Below are 12,595 nucleotides of genomic sequence, written 5' to 3'. Positions count from 1 at the left end.
CCTTTGTGAGTGATGAGATGTTTTGTGTGTTTATAATCACTTTTGTTTTGCACTCGAGTTTGAAGCTTTTATATGAAAATCACTTTGTGCACGTTTTTTTATTAATCAGTCAGGAATATTTTGGGGGGGTATTTCAACCTTTATTTACATAAAACGATTTTCTTTGCAACAGTCTACAATAAATTACTGTTTCAGCTGAAGTTCATCCTCCTTTATTTCTCCGATTTTGCACTGGGGTACAAAGGGTCAGGCAGACGAGTCTGAGGGACGCGAAGGTTTCCATCCCTGCCTTTAATACAATCGGGTATCAATCAAAGTGGACAAAATACATCTTTGTAATGCATGTATGAGGGAGACATGCACATTGTGAGGAGACAGGAGAGAACAGTATCACTTAAGAGTCTGAATGTCAAAAGGAAAATTGATCTTGTTTCATTTTTCACTGACTCTAAGCTCCGCCCACAAATGCATTCCTTAGTGACAACTGTTGCTAGGCTGGACAAGCTGTACAGAATGCTGGGGGTACATCTCATTCAAACTAATGAGAAAATAGCACGTCAATTTGAAGGGGTGGGTGGTTTTGAAAATAATAATAATAATTCTAATTTGTATTTGTCTGTAGTGGTCACACTGAAGCTTATTCACACCAAATACGGAAAAAAATGATTGAATCTGACGCTTGTTTTCTCAGGAAGACGACGGAAGAGGAAGAAAAAATAGATTCCTCAATTAGTCGTGGCAATAAATTCATCATTTTTTTTAAAGCACTGCAACCCAGTGTGTACACTGGGTACAAAAAAACAGATATAAACAGACAAAAATGTCTACAAACAGTAGTTGTGTAGTACTAAAGTCATTCCCAGCCTTTCAGCTCTGGTCCTACATTTATTTTCTTTAAGCTCCACATTTTTATAGTTATTTTGTTGTATAAGATTTTGTGCTGTGCCATTTGGTCAGATTGGTAGGCACTGATTGGTCAGTCTGATGTTTAACGCATCCGTACAACGCAGAAAATAAAGCAGAGTTCAGTCTAAAAATTACGAAGCATTGTAGTCGGTCAGTTTGGAACTCGATGTGAAAGACGGTGTCAACATGCATGAAAAATCAGATTTGATGTGAACAAGACTTAAGAACTGATTGTGTGTGTGTTTTTTGCCACATAATCAAGCTGACCCATCAGCGAGTTTTGATTAGCAACAACATAGTCCAGCTCAGCACGGTCAACTGGAAGCTGTTACAATCTGCAGGGATGCACTGATATCGAAACTGTGGGCCAATACAAATATCCGATATTTTTCTTGAACGTATTTGCCGATACATCTATAAACACATCTATAAAATGTAGACACCTACGCCTGGACTAGCAATGTAAAGAAATATCGCACTGCAGCTCATCAATTTCATCTATAGGATTACAAATACAGTGAAATGAATAAAACGTATAAATTTTAGCACAATAACACAAAGTCACCTAAACCCTCCGCTTTTCTGGAGCACAATAAATACTTCAAAAATGTCAGTCCGACTTATCAGTCATATCTAAACATCTCTTCAGTGCCGATTCCATTTTTAAGAAGCTTGTCGCAATAACATATGATTCTGATATCACTGTGCATCCCAAACAGTTTCTCTCTAGGCTCAATGGGAATTCTGACGCTCTTCTCACAACAGCTGATATAAAACAATGCATTTCTGAGCGGAGCTTGGATAAGTCAATTCTATTCAACTTATTAAAATTCAGTTCTATTTTCTGGCAGCTGATGTGTGTCCGTATGCAAAAGTTTGGGCACCCCGGTCAAATGACGTGTTTTATTCATTTTCTAGGTACACATGCTCTACAAGAAACACATTTAATGCGCAGTTGCTGTTTATTCGCTGAACTTAACATATTGGGGGAGTAAAAAACAATCAAAAAATAAGAAGTGGGCTGTGTAAAAGTTATGACGTTTTAAATTTTCGATTTAATTTTTTCCCCACTATGTTAAGTGAGGGAAAAAAACACAAACTGTGCCCTAAAATTAGCACAAAAAGTCATTGTTCCCTGTTAAAAATCTTTGAAAATCAACAAAACGTGTGATTTGACTTTTGCATACGAACATATGTTCTTTATTAAAACAAACAGGCCACAGACACGGTCGCATCTGTGAACCTGCTTCCAGCATGTATCAGGCAGACTTGCTCCTGTTGCACCTTATTAAATGTGTGAGGGAAAACTGGAAGTGCAACCTGAGGGTTTGAGAGGAGTTTTACAAGCACAGGCTTGCATAGGCATGCTTAGAGAAACAGCACAAAAACATGAATGCTTTGTTTGCTCACAAGTAAAACTCCACTAGCAGTTCCAGGCATCCAGTCACACACAGCCGCGCCCAAACCTGGAGCACGTATTGCACGTTAGTATGTTTGTGTCATATTGTCTGAAACAATCTCAAATTGCTGGATTCTGAAAACCTAAAGCTACCTCACCGAGAAAAGGGCAACATCCTGTCTCAGTCGATCCAACTCTGAAGTCCCTGACAGTCTTCATCACAGCTGGCTGAAAAACTCCATCACACCTGTGCAGCTGTGCAGATCGGCTGACATCCAAACCGTCATCGGACACATCAACCCGTTCAGTTCCCTTTCTTTCTGAGGTGAACGCCACTACAGTCTTAACTGCACTGTTCAGGTAGAATATGATGCCATTTAAATACAAAAAAAAAAGAAAGCCATGAGAACATGGTGGAGCTAAGAATAAGTTTGGTTATACATTTCATTTCATAGCGAACACTTTTGTTTGTCAAATCAACAACTGAAATCTCAGACCAGTAAGTGGCATAGAAAACAGGACTCGTTAGTCTCAACAAAATGCACTGTGGTTCTGGAAAACAAGTCAAACAAAAAACAAAACTTTCTACACCTCTCAGTGCTTTTGAAAATAAAACCACACGTTTGCAAAAAAAAAAGAAAGAAAATGAAAATACTGTCAGTCGGGGGGTTGTTCTGCGACAATCTACAAAGGTCTGGGGACAGAGACAGGGAGGTCCCGTGTCTCTCCATCTCTCTTCCTTTCTTTTTGTTTCTCTATTTTCTCTCTCTCTCTTTGTTTTGTGTAAATATAGGAGAGAAAAACAAGGCCAGATCCAGTCAGCAGTGTGATACGTCCTGTTTGATGTCACTTCCTTTCCTGTCCAATTCATGCAGTCCTCTCAGTAGGAGCCATAGCGGTCCTGAAACAGAGGAAAAGGAAGTTTAGAGAATACTAAATGAAGGGTGGCGAGTGGGGGGTCTTTAACAATCAGAGTGAATAGGCCGGGCTAAACTGCTGACCTGTTTACATACAGTACCCTCCACAATGTTTGAAACAAAAGCACTATTTTTTTTTATTTGCCTCCACAGTTTTAAATTTGTACTCAAACAATTCACACTTAAAGTGCTTTCTCACATTTTAATCATTATTTGTTCATACATTTTAGTTTTACCATGTAGAAATTACAGCACTTGTAATTTAAATGAACTTATCAGCGGGAGGAATGAGAGACAGGACTAAGGAACTGGAAGGAGATGAGGAGGTGGAGGGTGTGAAAACGGTCATCCAAGGTAGAGATATTCATCAGAAATTGGATAGTGAGAAGAGGAAGCTGTAGGTTCTCTTCCCGAACTTCAATTATTTCTTAAGACCACTGTAATATTGGATATTGTGCAATACTGATATTGCAGAAAGCTGCACAAGGAAAATTAGCATTATAACTTCTGATATTTGTGATTTTTTGGTCAAAGTAATGCACGTCAATCTTTAATCCCACTGCTGATACAACCTAGCCTTTTTAATATATTGCGAGGCATATGGCAGCCACAATATGTTCCAGTACAATACACAGAGCTGGTATTCTGTCCATAACCTTACACTCATTTTTGATAGCATTTTAACTACCATGTTGCTGCTGCATGGCATCTGTTCTTATCCAACCTCAAAAAAACAAAATGTTATGATTCCAGGTGCTGTGAAGATGTTCTCAAGTATGGTCATAGTATACTATTATCCACATTGCCCACCTTTTGGCTACGTTTACACAGCAGGTAAAAGTGGCCCAAATCTGATTTTCTCACCAAATCCAATTTTTTTGTTTGGCTGTTCCAAAGTCTTTTAAATGTGATCTTTATGAGACATCAGTCTGAACAGATCAGCTCCTAAACTGACCCTAAACTGAAGCTCCTGGAGCTTTCAGCTTCATCCTCTCCAGCATTACAGGAGCCGTCATGAAGCTTCACTGACTGACAGCTGGGCTCATCACTCATAATGTGTTCGAGCTTGTCATAAAAAGGGCGCGGCCACTTCTTTGGTTCGTGTCCTCGGATTCTTTAAACTTTGCTTTCAGACTTTTTAACTCTCTTTGATGCTGCAGCCTCGTTCTCCTACAGCCGGATTCAGCAGTTTCTTTCAAAATCTCTTCAAACATGGAGCGTTTGCGATAAGTGCCTTCTATTTTTTTTGGTACAGAAACATCAGCCTAAATGTTTGAGATCCCAGCAGTGCGAAATTATGACGAATGTTGAGTGGGATTGATGTAAAAGTCGCATGAATTCTGATCTGGCTGTTCAGACTGAGTCGCACCGCTGCATATTGGATACGTATCGGATTTCAGTACCACATATAAAAGAGTCTCAAATCAGAATTGAAAATGTCAGATTCAGTGTGTTTATCTGTTCACACTGACACACAACACATCTGTATCACATATGAAGAAAAAGATCGGACTTGGGCCACTTTTACCTGCTGTGTGAACAAAGCCTTAGTTGCAGTACTGATTTCTTTTGGGGTCCAGGGTGTCGACAACTCACCTGAATGGTGTTCATTACTCCGTTAGCCAGCACAGCCATTTTGCCAGCCACAGTCTTCACCCCCTGCTTAAACTGGGCAATGTCCGGTCCAGAGGGAAGCACACTTTCGAATCCTGACGACGCTGAAGAAAAGTCACACACAGTAAATCAGTACAAGCACTGGCCACTCTTTCAGGCATTCCACAAAGCACACAGGCAGGTAGGGTGAGGGTGAAACATGCTCACCTGAAGAACGGCTGCTACCATCTCCAAACAGGTCAGCAGAGCTAATGGAGGTACTACCGGACATGGTCTCCAGCCGAGCTTTTGCCTCGTACTGAAACACAGAGAGAAGCAATAAACGTGAAATTTTAATCAAGCAGCTTGTCAGGCGCAATATCGTCACTGTCCAAAGAAAAAGAAGTATCGCCAAAATGGCAACTTTACAGGAGGAGGCAAAGCGTTCTTTACTCTTTAATGGAAGTTAATATAAATGAATTTCATTCCAAGCAATTTTGGAGCATTTCTATTTATTCATTCATCATGAAATTTTTACACAACATAAACGGCAGCTGGTGTGCTCAAATTACGCTGAAAAGTAAAAATCAGAACAAATGGAGATACTTTTTTTGGACAGCGACAATTTGCATATTGAGTTCACAAGAATATAATTCATTTATAGTTATTTTCTGAGGATGCAATTCAACTCGTAACGAAATCTCACAATTTCCCTTTGTCTTCCGTACCTCGGCATTGGTCTCACGGCCAAAGAACATGTCAGAGGAGATCGCCTTAGCATTAGCAAACTTCTGTCGTGCCTCGCTAGACTCTGCAACAGGCGCTGAGGCTTCTGGCTTCCTTCTGCTGGGCAACCTGAGATATTTCATCACATATAAACCTCTCATCAGCCATCAGTTAGACATACATTCTGACATTCATATAATATCCATGACTCAAATCCATTTTCTATTATTAGAAGACGGCTCATTCTATCAGAATGAACAGAGAAGGAAAACTAATTATATAAGACAGACCTACATAATCATATACACTGACTGGTCACTTAAGTGCACCTTCTTGTATCTGCACTCACTGTCCATTTTTTCAGCATCACTTACTCTATAGGTGCACATTTCTTTGCACACTATGTTAGCCCCCTGTTTTTCAATGATTAGGACCACCACAGAGCAGGTATTATTTGGGTGGTGGATCATTCTTAGCACTGTAGTAAGAGTGGATCGGACACAGAAGTGCTGCTGAAGTTTTTGAACACTTTGTCCACTCACTGTCCACTCTATTAGACACTCCCACCTTGTCAGTCCACCTTGTAGATGTGAAGTCAGAGACGATAGCTCATCTGCTGCTGCATATTGGTCATCCTCTAGTCCTTCATCAGTGGTCACAGGTTACACTGCTGGCTGGATATTTTTGGTTGGTGGACTATTCTCAGTCCAGCAGTGACACTGAGGTGTTTAAAAACTCCAGCAGCACTGCTGTGTCTGATCCACTCGTACCAGCACAACACACACTAACACACCACCACGTCAGTGTTACTGCAGTGCTGAGAATGACCCACCACCCAAACAGTACCTGCTCTGTGAGGGTCCATGGGGGTCCTGACCACTGAAGAACAGGGTAAAAGGGGGCTAACAAAGTATCAGAGAAACAGATGGACTACAGTCTGTAACTGTAGAACTACAAAGTGCACCTATATAGTAAGTGGAGCTGATGAATGGGCAGTGAGTATAGATACAAGGAGATGTACTTAATGAAGTGGATCTGTACAAATATGAAACACTCCAACATGATAACACAATCCAAACATACTTCAGTAGAGAAAAACAAACCTTTCCCCAATTGGCTGGATGCTTGAGATGGTGACTTCTGTTTCTTTAGGCTCCTCCTTCTCCAGAGCCCAGGATGAGGAGAATGAGGCAGAGCCTGAATCTGAATCCCACCGAGAACCAAAGCTGTCTCCTGCAGTGAAAGGGTTGTCCTTGTACCTGCAATGACACAAAGTGGATATAGATTACATGCATATCCACTTAAAAATGAACATAATTTTTTTTTATATATTTAATACAATCTAATTTATCCCTCTCCTAATTAAGGGCCTCTCATCTGCTGTTAGTTATGCAGTCCTACGTGAATGTACCGTGCCAAAAAAGGAGCAAAAGCTGGTCTTTTTGCTTGAGAGATTTTTGCTATTTTGCATTTCCTTAGTTGGAACCGAGCTGTGAGGAACTACAGCGGAAGATGTCAAGTGAACTCGTGAATCAGTCTGAATTAGGGGAAGATTTTTTGCCAGCAGCTTCTTTTCACACACACAAACCAGAGGTTCTCTAACTGTGCCTTACTGACTTCCAGTGAGCGAAACAGGCAGCATTTTAAAGCCTCCTTTAAATGTAGTGAAATGACTGTAATGCGCAGCTTCAACAAAAAATACAAATTAAAAAAAAATTACATGCAAATAAACCCACATGCGCACACATACGTACACAGATGCCCACCACTGCTGAGATCAAGCGATGCTCAGATTGGCCCTGCTACTTACTTTGGCGGTCCGGAGGTAAACCCAGGCTCATCAAACATGTCCAGTTTGGAGCGGGAGGAAGACTTTGACCCCACTGGAGTTTCCTGCTCAATCACCTGCATCTCTGACATCACCGAGTGTGACACAACACTAGAGAGGCGGAGAAGAGGGGGGGGGGCACAAACAGATCAACAGCTGACAATCATCACTGTTTCCTAATCCTGGTTATGGACTGAACTGTACACTGCTGCCTGCTACAGTGCTAATCAACACACCCCTCATGAGTCCACAATGGGTACAATAAAGCAGAAGAAATGCTATAAATACAGAGTGCAGGATTAACTTCCACAACCAGGATTAAGTGCACACTGCTGTTCGTTCGGTGTTGTTACAGAGGTTGGTGCAGTTACCTCCTGTTCCCAAAGCCCATTCCCAGCCTTTCAGCCTGCTCCCTCTTCTTCCCCTCCAGGTTCTGCAGCCTCTTCTCTTCCATTTTCCTGTCAATCTCCAGCTCTTTGTAGGCCAGGCGCATAGATGCCACACTGAATGGAACAGAATCAAAAGAGTGAATAAACAGCAGGACATCTATAGCTATGAATGAGCCAAGGAAACTCCCATTGTCCTCAGCCCCATACTCTGGCTGTACTGCTATTCAGGCACTGGATCTTAAAGCAATAATTCAGCAGAAGTATTGAACGTTTTCAACAATGTCTTCCCTACCCTAAGTGCACTTGATCAGCCAAGCATTTGGTGTCTGAAGATTGCTTCTTCAGTGCTTCACTGCAGTGGAGCTACAAGACTAATGTAGCTAACAATTAATGGAGGCTCACTGTACAAACTGCTTGGCTAAATCTGTAATCTCTAACAGACTTGTTTATGTGATTTCTGACACTGTATGATTATGCTACCTATAAAAATGGACAAAATTACACTGCATAGCTTAAAAACATAGCATTTCAGAAGCAGCCATTGAGAAATCTTAATTTCCTTCATTTACTTTTGCTGAATTTTATAGTCTTTGCTTTGCTGATCAACTCCAAATGTCCATATCATGGAAAAATTAAATTTTCCTTTTTGACTTTATGTATCATTTAGATGTGGCATGTAAACATACTATTTACTCCGCAGTCTATACATGGAAACTAAGCTGCAGACAACCTGTTTTAAATTCACTGTTATGTTTGCCTGTTCAGCCTACAGCAGTTTAGTCCTGTCTATTAATGTTCAGGTTATAAGGAGTGTTTCCACCTTGACTGCTACTCATTTACATATCAGTCTTAAAGGGACAGTAACAAAATCAGCCTGTTAAACTAGAAAGGGGAAGTTCATGAACAAACTAAGTTACAAAAAAAAAGTCAGTTTATTGCATTAAAACTTTAAAATTTTGGAAGACTGTTCATGGTTGTTAAAGTGTTGCTTAGACGTTGCGAGGCAGTTGCTATCGTAGGGTGGTAGGTAAGGTGTTGCTAGGTGCTTGCTATAGTGTCCCAGGCTGTTCCTTAGATGGCGCTAGGTGGTTGCAATGCTAATAAATACACTGGTACCTTAAACCCATCGCCACATTAAATCTCCTGCATCCTTAAATCTATTGCTACCTTAAATCCAATGGCACCATAAATCCACTCTAACCTTAAACCTACCTTTAATTTACTGCTGAAGAACCGTTCCAAGCCAACTTAATTAAGGGATATAAAGAGGTTGGAAAGTGGTCATCTAAAAGATGAATTAGGACTGTTCTGGTGCATAAAACCACAAACATTATTAGTGGACCTCAAAGATAAAAATCCACAAAAATACAGAATATAGGCCTTTTAACAAGCCCATCACTATTTGCAAAAATGGTTCTAAACAGAAGGGTGATATAGCCACATTACTCATTACAGGGCAGGTATTAAGAGTGTCTCGGTTTGTCTGGTGTTCAGTACTCACATGGACTCCTCAGCTTGTTTCTTAGCCTCTGCGGCCTGCTCCTCTCTCATCTTCTCGGCCACCTGAGCCTGTTTCTCCACCTCGGTGAAACTCTTACTGCTCACCTTCTGCGCCCCCAGACCCTTCTTGGCCCCCAGCTGAGGACACAAACACAGAGATATGAGGGAAAGACTCACACAGGGACATAAACAATTCAAGATAATCTGTAATTGTCAAAAAGGGAGAAGAGAGTCTTGATACACACAAGTGAATTAAAGAGTCGCACTGCATTTTTCAATCTAACATGCATTTGTTGTGCTGTAGCTTCTGCAACTGCCTACTGGCTTCTATTCAAGTCAGGCTTTGTTTTTTTAGTAAGTACAGGGTAATGTATCAAAATTACTGTCTGTGGAATCGACTGTATGCCAAAGATGTGGCAGTTAAGAGACTAGGCTGAAAAACACTGACTACTCAAAGCTTGGTTTTAAAAAAAAATGAAATCTGTTGAAGTCTATTTAAGTAACAAATTGTTATGGAAGTAACACCGATATGCTTTTCTTTAGGCTGTTGGAAACATCACAGGGGCTTTTAATGCTTGGACTTTGTGTGGGCAACAATGTCTAATGCAAGCCTGCCACCTGCTGGTTAAATGAGAGTGCCGCTGCATCATGAGCAGGCTCCAAAGGGAGATCTGGGTGGACAAAGACGCAATTAGAATCATAACACCTACCCCCTTCTTTGCAGTGGTGGGTTTCTTCTTTCCTATGATGGAGGGTCTCGCTTCTAAAAAAACAAGAAGACAGATTTTTCATTTCCAACCCGACTCTTTCCAAAGCTGGACAGAGTTCTGTCCTGTTTATCAGAATTTGGAGCACACCACACTGAGACAGACATCATTAGTATTTAGGGCTGCCACAATTACTTAGTCACACTCTGTTACTCAGTTTTAAAAAAAATACAAATAAATAAGCGATTACAATGTACCAGCTCGACGAATTGGCAATGATTACTCAATGATTAGCCACTGGACTTTTTAAGCAAATCTCCCTGGAGCCCTTTTAAAAGGGCCCATATCATGGAAAATCTTTGCTTTTCAGAAGAAAAGTTTGGGTAGCACTTTATCTGGATGGTCCACTGTAGATGCTTTGTAGTTCCTCAGTCTCTTTTTAACTAACATTCAACTAAATATCAATGAAATGCAACTGAACTTGAAATTGAGTGTGGAAGATCATATTAAATCTAACCCTAAACCTAACCAGAACCTTAACTTCAACCCTAAACCTACTCCTAAACTTCACCCTAACCATAATGTTGTTGATGGTCAACTGAGTATCACCAGAACATTTGTTAATAATAAAAGTATCTGTAGATCCTTTATAGAGGACCACCCAAATAAAGTGTGACCATAGTTTGATGAAGTATGTAAACACTGTCCAAGTTTCAAAACACACCATTCACAAGTCCATACATGGAAACTAATCTGCAAAACCAGTCTGTTTTGAATTCACTGTTTTTATGATGTCACAAAAACACATCTATATACACATCACCTGTTTATCCTACAGCAGTTTAGCCTCAACATAAAGGCTGAAGTTTTAAGGAGTACTTTAATCTGGACTGCTTTGTAAATGCAGCAAATTACAAAGCAACCAATCAGAACAGAGGGCATTTACATACACCGATCAGGCATAACATTATGACCACGTCCTTGTTTCTACGCTCACTGTCCATTTTATCAGCTCCACTTACTATATAGGTGCACTTTGTAGTACAATTACAGACTGTTCTGTATCATTCTCAGCGCTGCAGTAACACTGACGTGGTGGTGGTGTGTTAGTGTGTGTTGTGCTGGTCTGAGTGGATCAGACACAGCAGTGCTGCTGGAGTTTTTAAACACCTCAGTGTCACTGCTGGACTGAGAATAGTCCACCAACCAAAAATATCCAGCCAACAGTGTCCTGTGGGCAGCGTCCTGTGAGCACTGATGAAGGACTAGAGGATGACCAACACAAACTGTGCAGCAGCAGAAGAGCTATCGTCTCTGACTTTACATCTACAAGGCGGACTGACAAGGTAGGAGTATCTAAAAGAGTGGACAGTGAGTGGACACAGTGTTTAAAAACTCCAGCAGCACTGCTGTGTCTGATCCACTCGTACCAGCACAACACACACTAACACAGCACCACCACGTCAGTCTCACTGCAGTGCTGAGAATGATCCACCACCCAAATAGTACGTGCTCTGTGAGGGTCCATGAGGGTCCTGACCACTGAAGAACAGGTTAAAAGGGGGCTAACAAAGTATGCAGAGAAACAGATGGACTACAGTCTGTAACTGTAGAACTACAAAGTGCACCTATATAGTAAGTGGAGCTGATAAAATGGACAATGAGCGTAGAAACAAGGACGTGGTCAGAATGTTATGCCTGATCAGTGTATAGCCGTCAGAGGCACAGTCCCAGCCTGTTTAATAATAAGGATTAAAAAAGGTTGGAATATGGTCACTTAAAATGTATTATGACTGTTTTTGATATATAAAACTACACAAAAGTCATACATGGACCTGGGGGAGGTTAAAATGGAAGAAAAATGTAGGATATGGACTCTTTAAATGCTTCTTAGTTTGTTGTTTACCAGCAAAGTATTTTAGAATCCTTTAAAGACTATCCATATTTTGTTGCTGCTCAGTTCTGCCCATCTTTGTTTAATCTTTAATAACTCCAACTACTTGATTAATCGGCACAACCATTGGCAGCCTACTCTACTACTAATATAAATCAATAGTGACAGCCCTATTAGTGTGAAGAAAAAAGCCAAAACAAAACACAACGCTTTGAGAAAATCAAGCCAGTAGGAAAACAGCCAACACACAATCCCCAAATCCCTGATCACAGAATTTAAAACTGTACAAGAATAACAGATGAAGGCTGCAGTTCTCTTGACATAACGCCATTTTTTAAGGGCAATGATGACGTCCACACTCTTTAGACAAAGACTTTATAGTGGGCTAAACTTAGAGACCCACTAGAGGGAACAAATGGAGACGTTAGGCCTGATTAAGCACACAAGCAAATATGCAGTCCATCCATCGAACGAGAAAGAAAGCATCTCTAATCTCATTATTCCAGTACATTAATTCTCAGTGGACCTCTGTGTGCCTGGGCTCTATTCGGAAAGACTTTAAGATAACAAGCCCCCGAGAACAGAGAGGAGCGGTCCTGCTGAAGTGCTTTTGATGAGATCAGTGACCATTAGCCCTAGCAGTGAAACTAATGCACTGGATGTGCGGACTTTAGCATTTGTCTACTACAGCTCATTATACCAGTGTTCAAATCGAACTGAGGAGAAAAATCCAGGC

The 12,595-nt window shown here is 40.8% G+C and overlaps 1 protein-coding gene across 2 annotated transcripts in view; it reads right to left on the bottom strand.

Annotated features, from left to right (window-relative positions):
• Positions 1 to 118: 118 nt before the first annotated feature.
• arfgap2 (ADP-ribosylation factor GTPase activating protein 2) overlaps positions 119 to 12,595 on the bottom strand; it is a 29,264-nt gene continuing 16,787 nt past the window's right edge. For both annotated transcript variants that reach the window (XM_036584867.1, XM_036584869.1), the window contains 9 exons: positions 9,969 to 10,021; positions 9,260 to 9,396; positions 7,741 to 7,872; positions 7,352 to 7,480; positions 6,645 to 6,800; positions 5,544 to 5,670; positions 5,044 to 5,134; positions 4,819 to 4,940; positions 119 to 3,206 (listed from right to left, as the gene is read on the bottom strand). In XM_036584867.1, the coding sequence (XP_036440760.1) occupies positions 3,186 to 3,206; positions 4,819 to 4,940; positions 5,044 to 5,134; positions 5,544 to 5,670; positions 6,645 to 6,800; positions 7,352 to 7,480; positions 7,741 to 7,872; positions 9,260 to 9,396; positions 9,969 to 10,021 (968 nt within the window). In that variant the 3' untranslated portion in view covers positions 119 to 3,185. The remainder of the gene's footprint in view (positions 3,207 to 4,818; positions 4,941 to 5,043; positions 5,135 to 5,543; positions 5,671 to 6,644; positions 6,801 to 7,351; positions 7,481 to 7,740; positions 7,873 to 9,259; positions 9,397 to 9,968; positions 10,022 to 12,595) is intronic.

The sequence above is a fragment of the Colossoma macropomum genome, unplaced genomic scaffold (genome assembly GCF_904425465.1).
Source record: "Colossoma macropomum unplaced genomic scaffold, Colossoma_macropomum, whole genome shotgun sequence".
In the NCBI taxonomy this organism is placed as follows: Eukaryota; Metazoa; Chordata; class Actinopteri; order Characiformes; family Serrasalmidae; genus Colossoma; species Colossoma macropomum.
Note: the sequence above shows the minus strand (reverse complement) of the source record. Positions and strands in the feature narration are given on the sequence as shown.